The sequence below is a fragment of the Elgaria multicarinata genome, chromosome 11 (genome assembly GCF_023053635.1).
Source record: "Elgaria multicarinata webbii isolate HBS135686 ecotype San Diego chromosome 11, rElgMul1.1.pri, whole genome shotgun sequence".
NCBI lineage: Eukaryota > Metazoa > Chordata > Lepidosauria > Squamata > Anguidae > Elgaria > Elgaria multicarinata.
The window spans coordinates 18,993,487-19,020,666 of record NC_086181.1 but is presented as its reverse complement, the minus strand read 5'-3'; the positions used below and the strand labels follow the sequence as shown (position 1 = coordinate 19,020,666).

The 27,180-nt window shown below is 45.8% G+C and overlaps 1 protein-coding gene across 1 annotated transcript in view; it reads left to right on the top strand.

The window, feature by feature from the left end:
* Positions 1 to 10,972, top strand: part of LOC134406662 (zinc finger protein 436-like) — a 38,094-nt gene extending 27,122 nt beyond the window's left edge. Inside the window, exon 6 of the mRNA XM_063138180.1 lies at positions 9,828 to 10,972. Within this exon, the coding sequence (XP_062994250.1) occupies positions 9,828 to 10,300 (473 nt within the window). The 3' untranslated portion in view covers positions 10,301 to 10,972. The remainder of the gene's footprint in view (positions 1 to 9,827) is intronic.
* Positions 10,973 to 27,180: the final 16,208 nt, after the last annotated feature.

Genomic DNA, 27,180 nt, shown 5'->3' with positions numbered 1-27,180 from the left:
GGTTGCCAGCTTGGGGAAGGCTGATGTAGGAGCTGTCATCACTGGATCAGAGCTAGCAAAGCTGAAGCACTAAGGAAAAAAATCCCTTTTGTCCTGTTTCAATTGTCTGGATGCCATTAGATAGTCAAACGCACCAGTTACAAGAATTTTTGTAGTTTTAGGTGGTTTTCATTTCCATTTGTAGCTTCTCTTAGCAGCAGCCATTTATATTTCTTCATCCACAAATCTCTTTACTAACATCTCGCCCTGTAATCTCCATGGCTTCATTCAAGATGTATTAAAAGTTCAAAGAGTTGCATGGAAGTGTTTTGTGTGGCTATTTTGAACCATTGGCTGGTGAAAGTGCTGCTTTGTTTACATCAGCAAGACAGTGGTCAGGATAAAGGGATGGTAAAAGGAAAGACACACTTAGGGCTTTGCACAGATATTACCATACCATACCATACTTCTTTATTGCAATCCATAGATCCATGAAAAAACAAGAACCAGACATGAAACATCATTGCACAGATATTCCTGGTGGCTGATTTTTCCACAGGGAGCATCTTATACTTCAGGTGATCCCCAAAATCGATGTTTTTCAGTAGCTCCATTGTTTCAAAAGTAGCAGCCACCCCTCCTTCTGGTAATAGAGGCAGCACCTTTAATTCCAACAGGAATTACATATAAATGGCCTTGAGTCTTGCACTCCATGGGTCTCTAGTTTTAATGATCTTCGATCATACTCCATTTTTGAGGACTTCTTTGTTTCACGTTGACCCTGTTCAGACGTCACGCTAAGCCGTGGGGGTTAAGCATTTTGAGTTGAACATTATGGTTTAGCGTGTCATGTGAATCATGACTTAGCCTTTCATTTGAACCATTCCTAATCATGGTGGCTACATAACAGTTTAAACATGCTCACTAACCATTTACTGCAAAAGGGTTAGCGTACTAACCATGGCTTAGCATGTCGTCTGAACAGACCCTTTCTAAGAAAGAGATGCGAAAATGGAGATTGAGTCAAAACTTTATGTTTGATCGGCGGGCCATTTTATCTTCTAAACGTGTGTGTTTTTATGGATTTTATTAAGGTAGCCATTTCAGCATCTCATATTTCGCAGATCTGACCTTTCCCAGACTTAGACAAGTTTTTATAGCTCTACAATGTCAAGCCAGGCCAACAGCAGTATTCGATGGCTGGTGCCATCAGATGCCTTATGTACAACGAGCGTGTATTTGTGCATCCTCAGAAATGGAAGATCTGATACACTATGGACATGACCTTTATAAGCATTACCACATTCAAAGTGTCTTGGGGATACTATATATGGGTTGCAACCTGACTGTGCCTTAAGAAATATGTGCTTCTTGCTGCCTAATAGTCAAGTGACCCAATCTTAGTGGCTTAAAAAAATGGTGCTAAAATCCTAACTGCCATCAGAGGTATCTGTAAATATGATTCTTTGGTGTGAAGGCCTAGGTGTATTTTAGTTCAGATTCTCTGAGCTTTCTTTTTAATTGTTTAATTACTCCATTGTTTTATTTTTGTTATATTTTTTGTAATGTTGCATAGGTTTTATTAATGGGTAGAAATCAAGAGGAATGACAGACTGGGCGTTGTGTGTTTTTTCCCTGAACCTGATTCTCATAACCACAGATAGGCTTAAGAACAAGTTGTCTGTTGACCTGCCTGCCTATTTGAAAGTCTTTTGCCAGCTATTGGTTGAATGCTGTGATGCCATGGAATCTTCTCAAATGGTCTAAGTGTTCAGGGTAAATTATGTTATCAATATAATGCTGTAAAGGAGTGCAGCTGCTAATTTGGCTGAAGCATGGTCAAAGATCGTGCCACAGTGAAAAACTTTTCTGAGCCAGGGGGAATCGTAGGTGGGAAAACATGGGACAGTGAGCGTGTGTTGTTTCAATGAAAAACTCCCGGTCTTCCGGGAGTATGATTTGCCTTTAAAATGAGGAATGTGGTCACTATGCACCTTGTTTTAAAGGGCAAATCTGCCATTTTTGCTGTAGCTGCACCACCACAAGTTGCCACAGTTCAGTGGAGTGGCCCCCAGACTGCTAAAACTGTCCACCTCTGATTTACTTTTTTACCTTTTTATCCCTTCCTTCCTTCAAGAAGCTGAAGGTAGTGTGTCCCACCAAGGACACACGCACCACTGTGACGTAGTTCAGATGGAGGCAGACTGGCCCAAGGGACCCCCAGTGAGCTTTGTAAGTTCAAATTTGAACTCTGGTCTAAGTTATCCTAGTTCAACGTTCATTCTAATGCCAGTGTGGCCTGATTTCAAGCTTGAAATATTTATTTAATTTTATTCTAGATCTCCCAGACACACCAACTGGAGCCCAGTGCAAAAGACCTACATTTAGCATTAAAGTCCCAGAGCTGAGCAGAGCTCAATCCTTCTACACGTAAATCCCTTTTTGATTACCCCAAACTTCCTTCCTTTCAGCTGTCCACGTTAGGGTGGCGGAAGCAGAGGGAGAGTCATTTGGTTGCTGCTATTATTGTTGAACAAATAGGAGTCAGGAATCCTTGCCAATCTATTGCAAATTATTCAGAGATGCACCAGTACATCCAGATCTATCTTCTGCCCAGCACTACACCACATGATACTGATGCTTGAAGGAAGGGGTACAGAATAAACGAGGAGCTGAGCTGAAGGAAGGACAAGTTGAGGAGGAGCAGGAGGAGCATTAAGGCTAGGGATATTTGGGCACCCGCCAAAGGCCTGCACCCCAGCAGGAGCCCAATAGCAAGAGTTGCCTGGAATTCCTCCTCTTCACCGTCTCAATCTGCTGACCCAGGCAACAGTGGTGGTGAGAAGGCAGAGCAGTCTTCACCCTGCCTACTTGCCCACTGGGTCTTTGCCCGTCAAGCAGGCAAGTGGCAGCAATGATGAGAGAGGAGGAGGAGCTGGTGGTGGCGGCGAGAAGACAGACTCACTGAGGGAGCGGGCTGATTGAGGGTGGCTTGCCCAAGGGCCCTCCAAAACCTGTTGCTGGCACTGAGATCTGAGAAAACCAGATTGTTCAGGGGCCAGTAAGAAAGGTGGGTTGGGGAAAATCTCACACATGCACCCTGGATCCAATTAAGTCTTGTAATTACTTTTATTTATTTATTTTTACATTTCTGTACCGCCCCATAGCTGAAGCTGTCTGGGCGGTTTACAAAGGATACCTATATTCCTCTGTAAGATGGAGGGTATGAAGGCAATGTCCTAACAAATGGCCCATTCTATCATTATGTTCTTGTACTCAGTGGTGCAGCAAGCCCTGGAACTCAGGGCCAAATTCCAGGCCCCCTGAGGCCCCAAATGATCACCCAGAGGATGGCAGGGTCAGTGGCAAACAAGCCACAGAATAAGCATGTCGGGGCCTTTTAGGGCTGACATTCATCATGACATCTTTTCTTAATTTAAAAGCATTTTGTAGTCAGGGTGTTAGACAAAGGTTCTTCGCCCAGGGACGAGATCTTGGCTGGTCAGATATATGGCTATTGATGCTCATTTTTTAATAATAATAATAATAATAATAATAATAATAATAATAATAATAATAATAATTTACTTCAGTTATTACTACAATGAAACAACGCTTATTCCCAAGTAAATGTGGGCAGCAGAAGCAAACTCTTCTATTCCTGTAGCCGCGAGGGTGCAATGATTTGAGGCAGTTTAAAATACAAAACTGCACATGTTCAGAGTATTTCTTTTTATCAGAATTGGAAAGTGTTTCTTTGTTTTTGCTCTTAACATATGAGCAATGTAGAAGTAAGCATGGAATGGGGGCAAGACAAGTAAATCCAGGGTCTAAAATTACTTAGCTGCACCATTGCCCATACCTTCCAACAAAGTGTGTGTGTGAGTGTGAGTGTGTGTGAGAGAGAGAGATTTGGGGTTGTTGTTGTTTTGGGTCTATGATAGACAGTTTTTGACCCTAGCTGAATAAGTCATGGAGCCGCTTAAAGCGCAGCGCCTTTGTCCACAATCCCTATGGGCACAACTCTTCGCAAAGCATCTCCGTTTGCAGGTTCGTGGCAAGTTCGCCTCCGATGCCAACCCGAGCCCCGCGTACAAAGAATACCAGGGGTTAAAACCATGGAGTGCAATCCGGGCTCGGTCCCTGCATGTGGCCAGAGCGGCTGCCTCTGCGGGGACTCTGGGCTGCGGATGGTCCAATTCCTTTCTCCTCTTTTCTCCCCCAAGCTGTCACCAATGCCGCCGCCGCCGCCTCCCTGAGCAGGATCCAGGTCCGGCTGCCTCCTGCCTCCCCCTGCTGCCGGAGCAGGGAGGCACCAGCTCAGCCCAGCTCTGAGCAGAGCGTCTGAGGTCAGAAGGGAAGATTCCGGAGCGAGCGGAGCCCAGGTGTGAAACGGTAAAGGTGTGTGCTAGGGAGAAACAGAGAAGCTGCCGCCCCTTCTGTGTATGTAGGGGTAGTGCCTGTGCACCCCCCCCCCCCCCCCAGGGACGGTGAATGTGGATGTGTCATGCACACGGGGCTGGCAGCTCTAGTTCCCAAAGAAATGCTCCCTTGCAGTTGTGACTGCTTAATGCAAGGAGCTCCTCTCCCCTCCGCCCCCTCTTCCGTTCCCTGTGCAAGGTGTAGCCACTTAGCTTCACTTGAGCCCCAGAACCTGTTTTCAAAACTTATGCCCAGTCCCTGAGGTGTCATTGTTGTTGTTGTTATAATATGAAGGTATGCTAAAGAAAGATGTCTCTGAGCAAGTGCAGAGTGCATTTTCTCTCACCAGTGTTCACCCACAGGCAGCTGGGAAGTACAGGTATGGTGACCATACAAAAAGGAGGACAGGGCTCCTGTATCTTTAACAGTTGCATAGAAAAGGGGATTTTAGAAGGTGCCATTTGTATATATGGAGAACCTGGTGAAATTCCCTCTTCATCATTTCAGTTAAAGGTGCAGGAGCTATACTAGAGTGACCATTTTAAAAGAGGAAAGTGCACCTGCAGTTTTAACTGTTGTGATGAAGAGGGAATTTCACCAGGTTCTCCATACATACATACAAATGACACCTGCTGAAATTCCCTTTTCTATGCAACTGTTAAAGATACAGGAGCCCTGTCCTCCTTTTCATATGGTCACCCTAGCAGGGGTCAGTGTTTTCGGGACAAAGCGAGAGGCTCTGAAGCAGGGGTGAGTCCCACGTGACTCCTTTTAGAAATCCATCGCTGCTTAGAACTCTCCTGCACCCTAGCTGGGAGCCAGCATGGTGTAGTGTCAGACAAGGACTGGGGAGAACTGGGTTCAAGTCCCCACTCAGCCTGGGCACAAACTTTGCTAGGTGACCTTTGGCCAGTCAGTACCCCAGCTGAACCTGCCCCACAGGATTGTTGTGAGGAGAAAGAAGGGGCTGCCTCGGGAGGGGGCGGGCTCTCTGTCACTGGAGATTTTAAGCAGAGACTGGAGGGCCATCTGTCAGGGATGCGGTCGCTGCATCCCGCATTGTAGATCCAGCATTGAGCACGGGGTTGGAGTAGATGACCTCTAAGGTCCTTCCAGTACTACAATTCTATGATTCTGTCAAGCGCCATGCACACTAATGACACTACATAAATAAGCCAATAGTTGTGCAGGTACTCCCTTGCCCAATAGTGGTTTCATCCCATTGCCACATATGAACCTTTCCAGCTTGGGATGTATTCAGACTGCAATTGATGGTTGTGCAATATGAAAGGATAGGAAGCACAATCAGAGGTATTGCTTTCTTGTATCTCAAATGCCAAATGTCTGTGTAAGCAACCGGGATGGCCGTCCACCTTCACAGAAACATAGGCACCTGTTTTATAGCAAGACAGACTATATGTCCATTTCGTCTGTTCCTGGGGTGTTGAACCTCAAGCCAAGTCTGGCCTGGGGCCCCAATCCAGCAAGTCAGATTACATCACTTGCTTTTCCAGGGTTCCCCAGATTGACCACATTCCCTTCCGCTTTCCCAGGCCCAAACCTCTTCCAAAGAAGGTTTGGTAGTTACTGAACTTTTGCCCATCTTCCCCTATTCTAAATTGCATCTCTTATGGCTAAATTCCCCACTCAGCTAACGGCCAGGTTTAAGGTTCTAGTACAAGTGTACAAAGCCCTAAACGATATGCGACCAGGATACCTGAAAGAGCACCTTCTCCCTTACCAACCTGCCCAGTCCCTGAGGACAAGTGAGGGCAATGCTCCTGGTGGTTCCACATGGACTATGGCCCGATTGGAGGCCAGTAGGAGAAGAGCCTTCAGTGTAGTGGCCCCCTTCTTACGGAATTCCCTGCCTTTGGAGGTCAGACTCAGGCAGGCACCAGTGTTGTGTTGCTTCCAGATGACCTCCTGAAAATATTATTTCAGGAAACCTTCCTTGAGTGACTGATTGCATTTTATTAGAACTCGATTTCTTTTAAAAAGAGTAATTTTAACATGTTTTTATTTATATATCCTCCTCCTCCTCCTTTCTGTTGTTCACTGCTCTGAAATCTTTGGATATGGAGCAGTAGCCAACTTCTTTAAATAAAATACATAAAATAATAATTTAAAATTCTTAAGGGCACAGTCCTATGTGTGGCTGTCTGGGGCATGCTGTGGGACTTTTTCCTGTCTAAACATGTATAGGATTGCGCCCTTAAAGCTTAGTTACTGGCAGTAAGAACTTTAAGCTAAAATATGCTGGTATTTTGACCCCGCCCCTTTGCCTTTGGTTCCACCCCTTTTGCCTTCAGGCCCGCCCACTGCTGGAATGTGGCCCTTGAAAGTTTCTCAAAAATTGAATTTGGCCTTGGGCCAGAAGAGGGCGGTACCACTAGTCTATTCTGATTGGCAGCAGCTCTCCAGGGTCTGATATCAGAGGAGGGTCTATTCCATCCAGAGCTGGAAATCCCAGGGACTAAACCTGTGACTTTCTGCCTGCAGAAAATGTGCTTTATGAACTCTCCTGATCAAGATGCTTACATGTCATGCTAGTGGACACCCAGAAGACTCCGCAGGGCCGTTTTGGGAACCAGCGCTGAATTAGATTGACTTGGGTCTGATTCTGCAAAACTGTTGTTCTTATGTTCTGAGGAGGTCTGAAGTACTTCTAAACAACCCTTCCAGTTTCAGTAAGGATCATGGTTAGGATGTGCTCCCTAGTGGTTGGAATTAATCAAGCACAGCGTGGCCAGATTTAAATTGGGATATTTCCACTGGGGGGGGGGGGATTTTGAATGGGTTTATCTCTATGAATGTATGGGGGTGACTTTCATTGCAGCAGTCTCAGAGGCTGGGCTGGGTTAAGACGCCAGATAAAAAGCAGCAAGCCCACTTGTCAATAACACTGTATTTGAAATATATTTGAAAATTCTCCATATCCTTACCCTCTGTCCCAGGCCCAACCCTATGCGCTCCAGGAAATGCAGGACTTGATGGACAGCATGCAGGAGAATTATGAGATACTCATTTCCCTGGGTAAGGCAGTCTGGGTTCTGGGTGTTCGGAACTTGGGAATTCCTTTTGATGTGCCTGGCTTGTTTCCCCACTCTATATAGTTGCCTAGGAAGCTGCCTTATACTGAGCCAGACCATTAGTTCACCTAGCCAGTACTGTCAGCACTAACTCGCAGCCGCTCTCCAAGGTTTCAGGTGGGAGTTTTTCTAGCCCTACCTAGAGATGCCGGTAATCAAACCTGAGACTTTCTGCCTGCAAAGCATGTGCTCTACCACTGAGCCGTGGCCCTTCCCTGGCAGTCCAGATGGTTTGGAGTGTATTAGAAGAAAGGGTGTTCACTTCTGAAAACAGCAAAGAGCTGAACCTAAATACTCCTGGATTTTTCTCCTCTCTTTTTTGCCTGCAAGGGTGTTATGTGTGGGAGCATTTCCTTGCAATGTGCAACTATGCTTCTACAGCGTTGTTTTCCATCGATCGTTTTTGCATACAGCATGTGGAAGCTGTTGCACCGCCTATGTTCTTTTCTCTGTACAGTATGGGTCTCACACAGAAAGCACTGTGTTGTGTCCGTTAGCCAAAGAGGGAATGAGTGGGTTCTGTGTCACGTATCTGTTTTCACACAAAATCCCACATGCTCAAAGCTGTACAGCCTTGTTGGTGAGCTCTTGTATTCCAAGTCAAACATGCACTTTCTTTTACCACTGACCAGCCCTATCAAGTGGAGTCCATACTTATACCATTCTAGCCCTAAACGGACTGGATTTTTCACCATGGCGAGTGTGGCGGGCAAAACTGTGGACCCCTGTTCACGATTCTCCCAGGTTCTTCACCTGCCAGGGATGAATCTGCACTGGACCTTATCAGTGAAAATGTTAACAACTTAGAGTCTATGGGAACTTAGGAATCCTCAGAGGGGGAAGGGACTTTAGAGTTGGGCAATCCCGGGCTCTGCTGCAGGTTTAAACCGGCAGAGCTAAAAGTAGGCGAGAGGTGATCAGCTCGGCTAGTGTCTCGCCAAAGTCTTCTTCCAAGGAATCCTCCTTGAAGTGAAAGGGACTCAGGGAAATGACCTTCCCTTTTGTTGAATGGACAATTGTCTCTCTTAGTTAGCCAGGTTTGGCCTAGAGGAAAGTTCTTAGTGTTTAATCTCTCTTCAGATGCGAAGAGATGTTTATTGGCTGAATAAAGCTTTGTAGATTATTTGGCACACGTCTTCATTGTCTCGCACAGCAGTGGGAGGGCTTGGAGATACGACAGTGGGTGGGTGGGGGAAAGTGTGTGTGTGCGCGCGCGCACGTGTGTGCATCTTTGGCCCCTTATGCATTAACTGGCACTGAATGCAGCCTTCAGAGCCAAAAAGATTTGTGTATTTTTTTATTGCATTTCTATACCGCCCAATAGCCAAGGCTCTCTGGGCAGTTCACAGGTTGCCCATCCCTGCATTAGAGATAAATGAACCAGTGTCCCTATGAGCGCCAGCCTCAAGAGTAGGCTTGGTCAGGCACCTGCTGAGGACCTAAACCCTAACAAGAACCCACTGGACTTGCTTCTCCACATCACCATTACCTGCTTGTTTACCTGCCTCTTCCTCTGGCCCAGACAATGGTGGTGGCAAGAAGGAGCAGGAGGTGGCATAAGGCATAGTGATGGCCACCGATTTGGATGGCTTTAAAAGGGGGTTGGATAAATTCCTGGAGGAGAAGGCTATCAAGGGCTACTAGTCCTGATAGATGGATGCTACCTCCAGTAGCAGAGGTAGTAAGCCTATGTTCACCAGTTGCTGTGGAACATGGGTGATAGGGTGCTGTTGCACCTGTGTCCTGCTTGTGGTTCCTGGTCGACAGCTGGTTGGCTACTGTGTGAACAGTATACTGGACTAGATGGACCCTTAGTCTGATGCAACATGGCTCTTCTTGTGTTCTTATATTCTTATGCCTGCTTGCTCATTGGCTATCTGCCTGGCAAGCAAGCAAGCGGTAGCAGTGATGATGATGATGAGGAGGAGGAGGAAGAGGAGCATCTGGTGACAATGGCAGTGAGAAGGCAGACTCACTAAGGGAGGGGACCCATGGAGGGTATCTTGCCGACGGGCCCACAAAACCCTGGAGCTGGCACTGTCCCTATGTTTCCATGCGGCTAATGTGCCTGTTTTGTTACTTTTTTTCTCAAGCTGGGATACGCTGATAGTGTCTCCGCAGATGTCAGGTGGGAACGTGAGCAGGAAGCCTTCGCTGCCAAAAAGATGTTGTCGAGAGACGAACCTTCGGGGCCCGAACCTCAGAGCCCTGATCTGGAACTGAGTCCCAGGAGTCTTGGCGCTGGCGATTTCTCCCTGGTTTTAACCGCCAAACCTTCCCCTGTCTCCTCTAGCGAAGGCCAGAAGCCGTACAAGTGTATCGAGTGCGGGAAAGGTTTTGGCCAAAGCTCGCACCTGATGCGCCACCTGGGGACGCACTCGGGGGAGAAACCCTACCGGTGCACGGACTGCCCCAAGGCCTTCACGCAACTCTCGAACCTGCGGCAGCACCAGCGCATGCACACCGGGGAGCGCCCCTACGCCTGCGATTGCTGCGGCAAACGTTTCTCCTGGAGTTCCAACCTGGCTCAGCATCGGCGCCTCCACACTGGCCAGAAGCCGTATGCTTGCGTCCAGTGCGGCAAGCGCTTCTGCGAGAGTGCGCGGCTCCTGGAGCACCAGCGCACCCACACGGGCGAGCGGCCCTACGCTTGCCCGCAGTGCCACAAGCGCTTCAGCCGCAGCTCCCACCTTGCGCGGCACCAGCGTCTCCATGCTGCTGTAGGAGGCGCGGAGGAGGACCGGCGATGCTACCCTTGCAGCCAGGGTCCTGCCCTCCTCCTGCACCACCACACCCATTGCAAATAGACTTGTCGGTCCATTGGTGCTGGAACACCATGATGGAACATGGGGGCCGCTGCAGGGATTTCCCCTGTTTTCCTAAATAGCTCGATTCTGGAGTTGACTCTAGGTAAAGCTTCCTGCATAACTATTGAGGCTGCAAGGTGAGTTCAGGTTATGCCCTGCTTCGGAGAATCTACAGCAAGGGACCACCTGTGGTTGTGCGTGACACACCGGAACCACCTGTACGATTGTACAATGTGTGAAAGGTCAGCCTGTATGTTGCCCGCTACAGCGCCATGCCAGAAATATACGGAATATACAGGACAGGTTGCTGGTGCATTACAGCAGTTGGTAAACTCCAGATAGTCTGTTGCAGGAGAAGTGTGCCCCATCGCAGCGAATGCTCCAGCATGTTTTCTGGGCTGGGGACGGCCCAAAACCTACAGGCAAACTAGGCAACTGGCTGGGATGCCAGATTTCCTTGAAGATGCCTTGGTGGGGAGAATGCTGCCGCATTCACTTTGGGAAGAGACACATCAAGGCAGATTAGCAGATCATCGGTGAGGGTGGACAACCTCTTGCGGTCTAGCAGGATACAACTGGGAGCCCTTTGATGCCCACAGGCCACATGGGACAGTTGTAAAAATGAGCGAGTACAGAAGTGATGGATATTTTTTAAAAAATGAAAATAAGAAAATAGTAACCCTGGTCGACTCTTGATTGTTTATTTTGTTATTGGCCCCATGGTGGTTAAGCCAGAAAGCTGGGCTGTGTTCAAAAGACACCTTAAACCATGGCTTTAACCACAGTGGTTAAGCCAGAAAGCCTTATTGACCATAGTTAAAGCCGTGGTTTAAGGTGTCTTCTGAACACGGCCTGGCTTTCTGGCTTAACCATCGTGGTTAAAGCCATGGTTTAAGGTGTCTTCTGAACACGGCCTGGCTTTCTGGCTTAACCATCGTGGTTAAAGCCATGGTTTAAGGTGTCTTCTGAACATGGCCTAGCTTTCTGGCTTAACCACCATGGTTAAAGCCATGGTTTACGGTGTCTTTTGAGCACGGCCTGGCTTTCTGGCTTAACCACCATGGTTTAAGCCATGGTTTAAGGTGTCTTCTGAACACGGCCTGGCTTTCTGGCGTAACCATAGCGGTTAAAGCTGTGGTTTAAGGTGTCTTCTTAATGGGGCCATAGTCATGGTGATTAACCTTTAATATGACTTGAGTAGGGTGGGGATGGGAAACAATGGGCCCATTCAGAAGACACCTTAAACCATGGCTTTATCTATGGTGGTTAAACCAGAAAGCCGGGCTGTGTTCAAAAGACACCTTAAACCATGGCTTTAACCATAGTGAATAAGGCTTTTTGCTTTATTCACCATGGATAAAGCTGTGGTTTAAGGTGTCTTTTGAACACAGCCCGGCTTTCTGGCTTAACCACTGTGGTTAAAGTCATGGTTTAAGGTGTCTTCTGAATGGGCCCATTGTTTCCCATCCCCACCCTACTCATGTCATATTAAAGGTTAATATGAACAGGGCCAGTAAAATGTTTAATTCACCTGAAGCAACAAAAAGCCAGCCAGCCCTGGCATTGCGAGCTTCCAGACAGAGAGCTACCAATCAAAAGACAGCAATTCATCTTTTCCCCTTTAATGGACTTTTTTTTTCCTGCTAAGAAAAAAAAGATGGAACAAGCCATGGGAAAACATAGGAGGGTTACCGATGAAAAATGACAACATCTGGACCCCCTGTAAAATTCAGTGCAGGGTGATCGCGCCATAAATGTGCCCTATAAAAGCACCCATCTGGAAGTGCCCTACGTTGCCACCTCAGTGCCAAGGGGATATTGATTGTTACATGATGTGCTATTGTTAGACCTGTATACAAATTCACACATGTTCGAATGAGACCTACACACCCGCATATAAGGAATCTTTAGACATTGGCAAACAGGGGGTCTGTGGCTAAGAAGGCGATTCCCACCCAAGGAGATCCACACTCAGACACTGTTGGAGAGGATCATGCCACAATGGCACACTTATGGAGGTTTGCAAAGATTCAAATGTACAAGCTGATTTAGGGGGGAATTACCTGAGCAAATGGGAATCGTTAACACGACCAAGGCTAGATCTACAGTACACTACTGCTTTATAGCGGTACTGAAGCACTGATAACTGTTGTGGAACAATCCACATTCCATATCCCGCTTTCATACTGTTATTTCCTGCTTCCTATTCGACATTCATAATGGTTTGACACAAGGTGTAGTTCTGGCCCAAGTTATGCCTTGGTGGGGAAATGAACTACATTCTGGGTGAAGCTGAGCATCAGGCCTACACGCACACACACACAGAAGAGAAAGAATGGGTGGAAGCTTCAATTTGTAGTGAATGAAGAACTCACCTGGCTGAGTGCTCAACGATGTGCACTTTCCAGTGCCTACAGAAAGTGTGTGCAATTCCCCTTGCAAGCCATTAGTGTGCTGGAAGAATTGCGCACTTTCTGAAGGCACTGGAAAGCATGCTTTGCCTCCTCCCAGCACCAATTGTGGGTGCTGCCATTAGAGCGGAGGGGGAAAATATGCGATTTCTCCACCCTTTTAGGCCCTCATCAGCAGAGGGGGGAAGAATATCCCCCTTGCCATTACCACAGCAGGGGAAAGGACAAAGGGTGTGTGTAGATCAGGGTGGAAGTGAGGTCCGCCTGGACCTGCGCCCCCTTTGTCCTGCAGGTAGCAGTGGGGCAAAAATTTGCCATGTGTGTCTCTTGGGGACCGGGAGGGATGGATGCTACCCTCGTGGGCCCAGGCGGATTTTTGCTACTAAGAACCTCCAAGAACATTATTATTATTATTATTATTATTATTATTATTATTAATAATAATAATAATAATAATAATAATAATAATAATATACTGCCCCATAGCTGAAGCTCTCTGGGAGGTTTACAAAGATTAAAACAATGAACATTAAAAACTGATAAACAAATTTTAAAACCATAAAAAGCATAAAAACAGTTTACATCCCAGGACAGACAATATCTATTTAAAACAACTATTCTGGAGTCAGTTAAAAAACTCAACATATGCTGTTAAATGCCTGGGAGAAGAGATATGTCTTGACCTGGCACCGAAAAGATAACAATGTTGGTGCCAGGCGAGCCTCATCGGGGAGATTGTTCCATCATCAGGGGGCCACCACTGAAAAGCCCTTTTCTTGCTGCCATCCTCCAAGTTTCCCTCAGAGTAGGCACCCAGAGGAGGATCTTAGATGTTGAGCGTAGTGTATAGGTAGATTCAGTTTGGGAGAGGCGTTCTGTTAGGTATTGTGGTCCCAAGCATCATAAGGCTTTATAGGTACATTTCCTTGGGCAGAAGCCCTTTCCTGCAGACAGGAATTGGCCCATGTTGGAATTCCTGGTGTCAGGAATTAATAGACTTATCCTGCATAAGGCATAGATGGGATCTAAAACTCCCCCCCCTTACACTAAACAAACCCCTTGAAGCCTATTTTCAGCACCAACAGTAACCGATTTCAAAGAAGGCAAACTCTGTTTTGTCCCCCCCACCCCGCTTCTCCACCAGTCAACTCATTCCTTCCCCACCATCTCTTTTTTTCACTCTGGATCACTACCCATACACATGTTCCCTCTCAAAATTGTGTTGTTTTTTAAAATAAAAAGTGGGAGGGGCAGAACGCCTTGGCGAGCAACAAGAAAGGTGTCCAGCATTGCCTACCACTATCGTAATCGCCCTACAATAATTTATCAGCAGTTCAATGTATACCTTGGTAGCTACAGAGAGTAAAGTGTCAATAGCTCCAGCTATTGGGCAGTATAGAAATGTAATAAATAAATAAATAAATAAATAAATAAATAAGACGGACTGTATTGCTTTGGTGTTCATGTCCAAACAAGGAAATGCATGTGTACTGGAGACAAGATGCATCCATTCCCCACTCAAAAATTTCACTGCTACAGATGTGACACTGGAGAAAGAGCTGAAAACTGGAAAAACCTGATCAACAACATTTTAAGCTCCATCACACCTACACATTTGTCCTGGTTTTCCCTCCAGTTATCCCACTTCGTTTCCATAGCGTATGAAAGCTTGCAAACTTACACTTGTGTGCGTATAAGTCGCAAGCCTCTTTACACCTCTCCTGTAGCGTGTTGCTGTTATCCCACTGAGGTTCACTCTCACACACCATCGCCTCCACCCATTGATCTCCTTTGTACCTCCCCCTACAGTTTATTGGTTGTTGGAAGTTGGACAACTTTCCCTCCATTCATCCTGTCGGAAAACCTCCCTCCCCCTTCCATGAACTGCATGTGTATGGGCATTGATCACTATCACTCATCTGCCAATTACCTTTAAGTAAACCCCATTGAATAGAGAGACTTACTTCTTAGTAAACGGAAATAAGAACTCAGAACTAAGCATGGGGTTGCAAAGCACTTCTTTCCAGCTTGCTGTTTTAAGACTTAAAAAAGAAAGCTTCTGAGTGACCACGCTATTAAAAATCAGTTTTATATGTGTTTACTCAGTAGTAAGATTCTGTTCAATGGGGTTTCCTCAAAGGTAAGTCAGCATGTGATGTTAGCAGTTGAAATCAATGGGATTTACTTTGGAGTAAGGGAACAGCACATCTGTAGTTCATGAACTTGAAGATGAACAGCTTTGCATGATCAAAGGAATGGAAGAGCGCTCCTACGTTCCTTTGCACTAGTGGACTATAAGCTCCAAAGGGTTTGAGGGAGGAAATTTAAAAAATCATACAAATCAAGGGATGACCCAATCTGATTCAAATTTGGTATGCTGAAAGCCCTCTGTGCCAATTTGGATTTCTTTATCTTTAAAACTTATGCAGATGTAAGCATTTGTTTAATTTCCATTTTAAAAAATCATTAAAAATCAATGGGTGAGCCAATCGGATTCAAATTGGGCATGCTGAAAGCCCTCCTTAAGATCTAACAGTTTGCAAATTCTGATCTCTATCCTTAAAAATGAGGGTGATGCCAGCAAGGAGGATGCATTTTCCACATTTCTTTTATGGTGAAAATGCCTACTCAGGAGGATGCAGGAGGAAAGGATTTGAATTGGCATTTAAAAACACCCACTAGAGAAAAGGCACAACCCCTCTCTTTCGTCAGCAAAGCTGCCCCTTTAAAACACACCCACAGAACATCAGATGGATGAAAATACATGTTGAAGTTTGAGCAGTGTGCTTTCGCATTACTAGAAGAACCAGACTTTCTAATGACCAAAATACGTTGCTAAGGGGGGGGGGGGGAGAATCACAATCACAGCAGGACATGGTCAGTGTCATAGGAGTCCTTTGCATGCAATTCACCACAACAGCAGAATATAAGGTTGACGTCCTCTGAGTCCTTTGCATGCAATTCGCCGTGACAGCAGACTATAAGGATGGGGTGATGGAGCTCTTTAACTGGACATCCTCAAAAGGAAAAGCCAGGGACAGGGCCCAGACGATATGGACATCAATGTGTTCATGGTACCTTGGACAGTTGGCGCGTATTATTATTTATTTATTGCATTTGTATACCGCCCCATAGCTGGAGCTATCTGGGCAGTTCACATAAGAACATCATATGAAGGCTGTTCTTGTTCTAAATCGGTGTCTGATGTTGGTAATGGACTGGATGAAGGCAAAAACAACAACAACAACCCTGCAACTTAATCCAGACATGATAGAAGTGCTCCTAGTCAGTCGAAACAGAGATGAGGGAATAGACACACAACCTGTGCTGAAAGGCATTACACTCCCCGTGAAGACTCAGGTTTGCAGTTTGGGTGTAGTTCTGGACTCTGACGGTGGATGCCCAGGTTTTGGCAGTGGTCAATTTGCACGGTTGAGCCTTGTGTGCCAACTGAGCCCATTCCTAGAGATGTCTGATCTAGTCATGGTCACACATGCCTTAGTTACATCCCATTGGGGCTACTGAAACATGCTCTACATGGGGCTGCCTTAGAAAATGTTTGAAAATTTCAGCTGGTCCAGAATGCTGTGGCTAGACTGTTGACTGGGGCCAGTTACAGGAAGTTTGGGGCCCTGCCTTGATGGCTCCAGGTTGCTGCCACATATAAAGAAACCCTACGCTTTCTCTGCTGCAGGGTGGCAGTGGCTAATCCTGACACAGAGGGAGGATGTGGGCTTTCCAATAGCCATTCAGATCGCCAGGCCCGCCCCCTGCCCAGGTGGAGGGCGACCAATCAGGGCTTGCCATCCACACAAGAATGCCTCTGCTGCAACGCCAGAACAAGGTTAGACAGCAGATGCGCCGTACTCACCTCGCTCCAGGGAAGAAGTTGGGGTATGTCCTCGACTTCTTTAAATTGCAGCTTTGTGGGAAAGCCCTGTGAAGGCTGCAAGATCGCCGCTGTGTTGTATAACCGCATCTACGCAGCCCCTGGAACGCCCTTGTTACAACAGCTTCACTGGCTGCCAGTCTGTTTCTGGGCACAATTTAAAGTGCTGGTTATGACCTACAAAGCCCTATATGGTTTGGGGCTAGGCTACCTGAAAGACCGCCTTCTCCCATTCAAGCCTGCCCGGGTCTTCAGATCTTTGGGAGCTGTACTTCTTTTGACAACGGTGCCTTCAGAGGTATGTTTGGTGGTGACACAAGAGAGGGCCTTCTCAGTGGCAGCTCCCAGGCTGTGAAACTCCCTCCCAAGGGAGGCTAAGTTGCCTCCTTTTTGCTGTGCTTTTGGCAGCAGGCAAAGACTGCTTTATTCAAGAAGGGCTTTAGCTTGCAAATGGGTTTGTTGGGTTGGCTGCTGTATTTATTTTGTCATTGCTGTGTTTTAATGGTATTTTAATGCATTGTTTTAATCAAGTTTTATTTTTGACTGTAAGCCATCTTGAGTGCTACTTTTCTTAGTAGAAAGGTGAGGTACAAATCAAATAAATAAATAAAAATAAATAAAACATGGTGGGAGGGAATTCTTGCTGGGGTTAGGAATGAGGTGCTTGCGTTCTGCACATGGGCGCTTCAGCCTTAATGGATGTATTTCTATTACTTGCCTTGCCTTGGCTACTCAGGTGGGCAGTTTTACTAGAACCCCAAGATCCAACAACCAGAGCCAGGGGCAAAAGACAAGCCACTTAGAATTAAACAAAACAAATGCCTTTGAGCACATCTGAGCCTAGGAATTTGTTTTCAGTACTGGAACAGAACTGAGCTCACAGTCCTTTCATACAAAAGACCACTCTGGTTGCCTTGCTGTTGTTAAATGGTTGGGAGACAGAAACCCTTGATGATGTATTGCAAACCATCAGAAGATCTATCTTCTGCTTTGTCCCGGTGGCTCAGACTAGGGGTGCAAATCTAGGCTCACCCTATGAAAAGGAGGACAGGGCTCCTGTATCTTTAACAGTTGTAGAGAAAAGGGAATTTCAGCAGGTGTCATTGTTATGTATGCAGCGCCTAGTGAAATTTTCTCTTCATCACAACAGTTAAAGCTGCAGGAGCTAAACTAGAGTGACCAGATACAAAAGAGGTCAGGGCTCCTGCAGCTTTAACTGTTGTGATGAAGAGGGAATTTCACCAGGTGCTGCATGCATACAAATGACACCTGTTGAAATCCCCTTCTTTATAAAACTGTTAAAGATTCAGGAGTACTGTCCTTCTTTTCATATGGTCAGCCTATAAACCTCAGTTTCAGGGTCCAATCTGCCCCCCGCCGGTCCCAATCCGGCTGTTTGGTGTTCCCAAATGGCCATGCCCTGTTCTCCAGATCTCACCACTTTCCCCCCAATCACTTACTGTTGGTTCCCTGTATTTTGTGCAGCCTCCCCCCATTTTATAAGGTTGAAATGCCTCTCCTAAGACTTAGTTATCAGCAGTCAGCGCTTTAAACTAAAATATGCTGATCTTTGGGGTATTTTGACCCTTCCTTTTGACTCCAGCCCATCCACCACCGGCATGTGTCCTCTGGACCTTCTCCTCAGCTCTTAGCTCTGCAGAGCGCTAAGCTCAAGTTAATATATTTCAACATTAGCTTTGGCGCAGTTGATATTTTAAAGCAGGGACAGACCAAACTCTTTTAATAGAACTTCTCTTGCATCTCCCACCATCTGGCAACCACTACAACAAACCCATTTTGTGGAAGTTTCCTTTTATGTCCACCAGGGGGAACCATAACTCTCTGGTCCCAACCACACAGTAACCATAGAGACAGACCGCAACAATGGCAGATTGAACTTCTTGTCAAGTGGGTGACCCCAGGAAATGAAAGGGACATGAACAATAAGCATGTATTTTATCACTGTCTTTTGTCAGTGTGATTTTTTTTACCTTACATGGAAGCTTTCTTCTTGAAGAATGACATGGCAGTCAAGTCCACTTCCAGAGAGGGAAGAGTTACACTCCGAGGCACTCTTTATAGATTTTATTTCGTTCCATAAATGCAGAGTTGTTGCTACTGCATTGTAAGATTTCGATGCCTTATCTCATGGAAGCCCTATAACATATTTTTCTAAAACTACAACTTGCAGTATCTTGTACAGGAGAAAATGCTATTCTTCCTCCTCCTTCTTCCAGACTTCAAATATTTATTTTAAGCCTGTTATCCGAGTCAAGATTAACAGTCCAACCTATACAGGTCTAAACAAAAGCAAGTCCCAGTAATTAATGCAAAGAAATAGGACCCAATATTGTCCTTCCACTAGCAAGCAGATACATTTTTATTCAAGCAGACCCTCGGTTTGTAAGCTGGTTTGTTTAGCTGGGTGCTCTTTATTTTGTCACTGTTTTTAATGTATGTTTCATTATTGTTTTCACCAACTTTCATTTTTTTAAAGCTGCTTTCAGTGCCATTTTCTTGCTGGAAAGGCAGGGCACAAATAACCTATCAAAATTTGGGTACAAAGTGACTCCCAACAAGCGGCAAAAAATAAAGGCATCCAACACAGAAATAAAGCCATTTTTTCTTTGTTCCCAACATGTTTTGATAATTTTCAAGGAGGTGAGACCTTCTATAAAAGCAGGTAAACTTCTCACCTTCTCTTCTCCAAATATGTACAATAATTTCCCTAAAAATATGGCCAAGAAATTGCTCAAACATCTTCCATAGCTGCAGATGTTTACTGACATACACTGGAAATAAAGAGCTATTTTTGGTAGAACAGCAGCTGCTCCATTATGCTGCTATCCCACATACGACAGATATTTATTTTATGGATTGAATTATGAGTCGTGTCTGTCCAGTCAACTGGCTTTCTATAGCATCCTGAGACTTCTCTCCCTTTTTGTGTGCACATTAAAAACCCAGTGCGATTCCAAATGGATGCCAGGGGTTGGTTCCAGATTTAGTCATACTTACAGTAACCCATTGAAATTTATAGGACCTTAAGTTAGTCATGACTGACTTGTCCCATTGATTGCAATGGGTCTACTCTAAGCATGTACCTGAGAGAGCGCCCTCTCCCCTACCAACCTGCCCAGTCACTGAGGTCATCCGAGGGCATGCTCCTGGTGGTTCCACATAGACCCATCCTCCTATTGGAGTCCACCAGGGGAAGAGCCTTCAGCGTGGTGGCGCCCTTCCTGTGGAATTCCCTGCCTCTGGAGGTCAGGCAGGCTCCAACCTTGTACTCCTTTTGGCGCCTCCTGAAAACGTCTTTATTCCAAGAAGCCTTTCCTTAATGACCAGCCACGGTTCACTGTACATTTTGCTTCTTTTAAAATATATTTTAAAGTGTTTTATTCTGTTTTTACTTTATTTTATCTTGTACACTGCTCCAAAATTTTGACTGGGGAGTGGTATATAAATATTGTAAATAAAATAAATAAATAAATAAATAAATGAATGTCCAAGTCTGGATCCAACCCTGGAAGTAAGGGATGCAAGTCATAACTTTCCCCCATCTCTGACCTTATAATCCTATGTGTGTCTATTCAAAAGTTTAATGGGGCATACTCCCAGGTAAATGGCATAGGATTTCAGTCTAAAATTGGCTCTGGTATGTAGTGACTATGGTTTTATGTGGTACAATCCCAGTATATTGCTTTCATCCTGGGGGACAATCAAGGATTGTGGCCACCTTTTCGTCATCTTGAATGGCACTGAAAATTGAGTTACAGCTGAATCTTCTGCCCTAATCAAATATTAAGAAGATCAGCAAATTCCCCATGCCTCCATTGGCCATGGTATGGACAAGCACTAGAAAACACAAGTCCATAGCCACAAAAGGGTGCAACGTTTTTGTACCAGGATTTAGTCAAACAAGGGTAAACATGTGGTTGAGTAGAATGTGAAGTTGACCACCTACACAAAACAGAGGAAATACCAAAACTGATAAATTGGATGCTCATACAGTGCTGGATTCTTATTTTTGATAACATGTGAGTGTCACAGCAAATTATAAGTACTGTTTATAAAAACATTTAATACTATGACACCCTTGAAATAAAAGTATCTGGATGGTTTCATACAGAACACAACTGCCCTAATTACAGTGACTAAACTCTCATAGTGGCTAAGAGAGCAAACTGAGAATTAGGTTGTCCTTAGGTCCTTTCAAACCAGCTGCAAACTCCCTCTCTTCAGTACTGTATATCTATTTAAATTATAATAATTGCTTTATAAATTTGTGTATTCGTATATGCAATTTTCCTGCAAATCACTTGCCGCCTTCTTTGGCGACGTGTTTCTTCTTCTTTGGTAATTCATAAGTGGCCACCATTGTGCCAGCAGACCTCCACCTTTGATTCTGTGGGTCCATCCAACCATTCTTGGAGCAGGCTAAAGTACCACATTTCACTGGTAACATCACCCCCCAAGGTCTTTTCTCTTTCTCTCAGTAGTAAAATCTCCCCAAAGAGGTAACAGGGCCTACCGGAGAACTGAAGATAATGAGCTCTAATTGTCACAACTTGCTTAGGGATAGATTAAAAGGACGTCTCCAGCCATTTCTCAGCCTGGGGTGTAAATAAGCTCAGAGGGAGGGCTTTTAACACCCGCCCTGCCTCCTCCCTGAGAGACAGTGAGTTAATTAGCCCACATTGGGTGCTATTAAAAGTTTCAACTTTTTGAGAACAGTTCTGCTCCGACAGTTGTATCCCTGGAGGCCCAGGAAGCAGCTGGCATGTGAAAACTCTGGGCTGTTGCCAATGTGTCTCCTCCATGCCCTCTGCTCTGCTTTCAAAGCAAAGGCATTGTGCATTCTCAAGGCCCAAGCAGACGGCAGGAGGCCCGCTGGGGAACTCCTAGAAGAGGCAGGGCCTGTGTAATCGATTTCCTCCATACATTAGAAACAGTGAATGTCTAAAACAGTAAGCGGCCAGTCTATGCCCTTGGGACAAACAGCTAGCAAGCAACTACTGAGGCATCATAATACAGGCAGTATTTCCCCCCACCACCCAGGGGAATTTCAAATTATGGGGTAGGTGAGCATTAAGCTCCACAAAACAATCATGCTGCAGCCATTACTCCTGGGCGGAGAAACATGCAGTGAATGTAGGGGAAGAAACATGACTAATGGTCGTCTATGCCTGCTCCAGGTTTTTGAGGGCCCTTGGGGAACAGGCCCCCTCTTTCAGCGAGTCTTACCTTCTCCCCACCATTGTCGCCAGTTGATACTGCTCCTCTTTCTCAACATTGCTATTGCATTGGAATGAACAAACTGGTTGAGATGGTGAGGAACAACTCCAGGAAGTTCTTGTCCGGGGGCTTCTACCGTGGTATGGGCCCTTGGTAGGTGCCTGACACTGGCCCTGGGTAGGTGTCATTGGAATTGGAGCCAGTCATACATACTCATGACACTGTGATATGCGCGCGCACGCACACACACCAAAGTATTGAAGGATATCTTGCCCACTTTCTGTGCTTCATCATGTAAACAGTTAGAAGGGGCACCTACCAAATGTCTCCCAGCAGCAAAAAGCATTCAAGGAACAGGCACCTCTGTAGGTTCAGCAGTTGGTAGCCCTAGTCTTGAAGAGACCCAGTGCTGCAACATAGGCAAGAGTGGTGGCTGAAAGCTGGCATACATCTCTCCTCCCCTTGAGCAAGGTACTATTCTTGGGAGGTGGCAGATTCGGCACAGCACTGGATTGAGGAAGTCATCCTAGAGGAAGAGACTCATCTGGACTGCAGTGGTGGTGCCAACCTCCAGTCAATACTAGCTGCCCTCCAAGGGGAAAAAGGGGGGTACTGGAACAATTTACTCTGCAGGCGACTCCGTGACTGTGCACCTACTCACTGCTTTGGCATCAGGGGTGAGGAACCTCAGGCCCGGGGTCCTAATCCGGCCCTTCCGAGGTTCCCATAAGGCCACACCTCTTTCCCTAACCATTTGGTGGGTTCCAGGGTTTTGTGCACCTGCCCCATTCTAAAAGGTTGAGATACCTCTTCTCAGTTCCTGACAGCATAGACATGCACAGCACATTTCATTAGGGTGTGCACCAAGGGAATTTTATTTATGTTTAAAGACGAACGTTGTTTGAATACTCAATCATAAAGGACATTACTTTTATTCATTCATTTATTTATTAAACACTGTAGACACTGATACCCTACTCTGTGTTTGGCTTGCCTGACCACGGGAGGGCCCTTGCAGGAGATGAGGGGCTCTCTTCAAGCCCCAGCATTGGTGGGGCTTTGCGGTGACACTGACCAGAGGAGGGGCTTATGAGGCGATATTATCCTTTGGGGGCCTCCTCCTGGATTCTTTGAAGCATGGCTCCCAACAGGGAGGCTCCTGGCAGAGTGATTTCTTTTCGCTCCTGCTGCCAGGAGCAACAGCACACTGTTGTGGGGTGGGATGGAGGCGGCAGCAGAGCAGCCAGGCAGCCGGAGGGCTGTTTCCCGCTGCATCTGGACCCCTACTTAATGCCCCCTTCAATTCAGCACTTCTTTCTGGAGACATTAGGGTGTGCCTGGGCACACCCCTTGCGCACGCCTATGTCCAACAGTAAGAGCTTTAAGCTAGAACATGCACCTAGTTTGGGTGTTTGGGCTATGCTCCCTCTGCCTTCAGACCCGCCCACCGGTGGAGTGTGCCCCACCCCCCACTATGCACACACAGACCGAGACCTCCTCCAAACTTGGCCCTCAGGCTGTTCCTTCTCCACCAGTCTGCTAGCTGCAGAAAGAGCCCTTTCCTACGTGGTCAGCTTGGGAATTCTGGCAGCCACTTAAGCATTGCCAAAGAAGAAGAAATGTGCCACGAAGAGACAGAGAGCGAGAGGACAAAAATATGCAAATATAGTATAGATGCACCTGTATGAACTTGCTACAATTTAAATATACAGTGCAACAGGATATACAGTCCTACTCACAGAAGAAAGTGAGGTGACGTGTGCAAGGTGCATTCCCTGCTGTCTAGGTGTTCACTGCTGATGGGCTACTTCAAGCCCTCTGGCTGTTCTCCCTTCTGATAGTCTTTGTTTTTCAAATCAGACTTGGACTGGACAGCCCTTCAAATAAAGGGGAATAGAGGACTGTCCTCTGTAAAGTAGAACACATGGCCACCCTCATGGGAATGTAGGCTAGTATAAGCTACTAAGTTTGTGTGTGTGTTTTAGAAGGCTATGGTCTAGTTTGCATATATTTAGGTAGTAAGAACTGCCTTGCTGGACCAGCCCAAAGGCAGTTGCATGGTCCTAGCCCAGTGTTCTGTTTCCAACAGGGGCAGCCAGATGGCTCTTTGGAGGCTCACAAGCAGAGCATGGAGGTGTTGCCCACCCCATGAAACCCAAGAGGTACACGGTCCCTCTGGTTGGAGATTCCATGTATCTCTTATGGCAGATCTTCCAGGAATCTGTCAATTTACCTTTTAAGCAGGGGTGTAGAACATCAGGCTCATAAGACAAATATGGTCCTCCTGGAGTCACAGTCTGCCCCTCCCACATGGCACACTCTCTTCCCCAGGCCATGGTGCCTTTCCCCAAATTGCTTTGTGGCTTATCTTTTGTGCAGTTTCCCCCCCACCCCACCCATTCTGAAAGGTAGAAATGCCTTTCCTAAGACTTAATTACTGGCAGTCTGAGCATTTTGGCTGCACCCATGGAATGTGCACCCTGGGAACTTCTCCAAATTGGCAATCGGCCCTTGAGCTGATAAGAGATCCAACAACCCTGTTTTAAAACCATCTGAGCCAATAGCTGTCATGTGACGGTGTTAACATGGGTTGGTGAATGCATGTCTTTGAGAGGGGGGCTGGTCCTACCTTGTGGGTAGGGAAGGAAAGGAGAGGAACTTCTCGTGCAAGCACTGAGTCATTACTGACTCTTGGAGGGACGCCAGCTTTCGCTGATGTTTTCTTGGCAGGCCTTATAGCGGGGTGGTTTGCCGTTGCCTCGAATTCTCCGTAATGCTGCCCTGACAGGCCACAGAATGTTCCAACCAACACAGCAGTTAATAAGTATGCTTCTCGTTTTATTTTCTAGTAATTGACTGAAAAGACTAAGGAAAGCTGCATCCACTTGCTAAGCTGTAAGGGTAATTAGGGCCCTGCCTTCACAGCACCGCTTTGGTGCCACACTGCTGCTAAACCCCATGCTTTTGCTGCTGCGGGATGGCAGCAGGTACTCCCGGCGGAGGCAGCATGGGATTTCTGGCGGCCATTTGACTCGCCGGGCCCACCCCGCCTGGCTTCCTGCAAACAATCAGAGCTCACCTTCCACCCAGGAACACCCCCGGCTTGATGCCGGAGCGAGGTCAGATTGTGGAAGAGCCATGGTGACCTCACTTCAGTGGGAAAAGTTGGGGTAAGTCCCTGCCTTTTTCAAAGAGCAGCTTCATCTATTTGCCCTTGGGTGGCTTTGAATTGGAGGCTGCATCATATAACTGACGCAGCACTGATTTGTAGCCACAGCGTGGCAAAGACAACATTTAGACAGCCCCTAGGTTCCAAGAACAGCCCAAACGATATCAGTTTCTCCCTTGGAAACGCAATCTAAGGTGACCCTATGAAAAGGAGGTCAGGGCTCCTGTATCTTTAACAGTTGCATAGAAAAGGGAATTTCAGCAGGTGTCATTTGTATATATGAAGAACCTGGTGAAATTCCCTCTTCCTCACAAGAGTTATAAACTGTTCATTTATAGGCCAATTAATCCTTGTGATCTAGCAATCTAATATAGGCCAAAATAGATCTAATTCCCAATTTCTATTGATGGCCAATTAGGTGGTAATTGATGCTTCGGATGTGGAGTCACAGTACTTCATAATATAATCCTAATATACAATAATAAGTCAATACAATGAGCCAACATGCAGCATTAAAGAACTATACATAGAAAACTATACATACAAATGTTACAAATAGGGAGACCAGTTACATTAATCGTTGAGCCCTTTTGGTATTTTCGTTTGCAGGGTGAAGATCCAAAATAATTCTCTTCTTTTCAGTTTTAAGTCCAACTGAGCTCCTGAGCCATTCTGCTTTTCAATAACCCAGAATTTAACATCATTAGGGGTGTGGTTATATTCTATAAAATGGCTAAGCATCAATTACCACCTAATTGGCCATCAATAGAAATTGGGAATTAGATCTATTTTGCCCTGTACTAGATTGCTAGATCACAAGGCTTAATTAAACTATAAACGAACAGTACTTACCTCCGCTTTAAATCAGCCAGCCTCAATGCCATTTATCTAAAGACTGACCCAGGAGGTTTGAAGAGGCTGTAAGTAAACTTTTTGATGTATTGATTTAGAGTGAGACCTACAATGGATTTTGCATTAATAACACGGGACTGCCATATGTATCACTGTGTAAATATTTTATCATTTTCCTTTGGAGGTCCAGTATTATTTTCAAATGGGAGTGACATCGTCTACCATATAACTGTGGAAACTATAAGTCAGCCCAATTAAGTCTCCAGGGAGCATACAGCAGCCCGGTATGTTAACTGCTCTGTCTGATACTTGCACCCTTTTGTCTAAATTCCAAACAAGAATTAGTAACCTGTGTTTAGTCCTTTTGCCCCTGCTTGTATACTATATAACATACCTTTTCTGTACATTGTGTTTTAGCATTGGCCACTGATGAAGACGTCGTGTTGAAACACGTTTGGCCTTTTTACTTCACGTTGTGTTTCTTAGGTATTTGGTCTTGTGCAATATGAGGTTGCACTTTTAAAGCAACGCTATTGTTAACTTTTACTTTATTTTTGTATATTAAACATTATTGTTCTATTGTATATATATATATATTCACAACCCTCCAAAACACCACCTGGTTTTTAGGTGGAGAAACGTATGACATATTTTGGGTGACAGCCAGAGAAATGAAATATTCCTCGAAACCTTCATGTGCACGAGAAAGAGGCATTTCATCCTGAAATGTGTGAGTTTTTAAACATGGCTGTGATACAATGACCAAGCAGAGAATTACCCATCCACTCAGGACTCAGAAGTAGCAACTTCCCAAATCCACTTTTCACTGGAAAAAAAGAAAAGAAAAAGGCGGGTGTGTGTGTGTGTTTTTCTTTATGTGCATTTTCATGTCTTTTGTGGTTGGTCCCATAGGAATGCTATTCAGATGCAAAGGGGACTGTAGCAGAAGGTCCCATTATACTATGTTTTTTTGCAAGTGAAGTGCCAGAGAAGATTTGAGGGGGAAAGGCAATTGGGGGAGGCTACCACAGGCAGTGCTAGGTAGTAAAGAAAGGGTAGCCAGAGGGCAAGGAAAAGGGGTCCCCTATATTTTTGATAGCAGTACGCAATAGGGAATAGCTGCAGATGCTGCTAACCTGAAGGGGAATATGAAAAGTTGCACATTCCAGAACTCCCTCCTCTACAGAACTACTGAAGATACAGAACTCTGATCATAACTTTCTTTGCATGTGGGTAGGGGGATGTTCTATACAGCAGCATCGCCTTGCCTTGCCCACAGAATTTTACATTCCCATTCGTAAACCACCTATGCTAGCAAGCG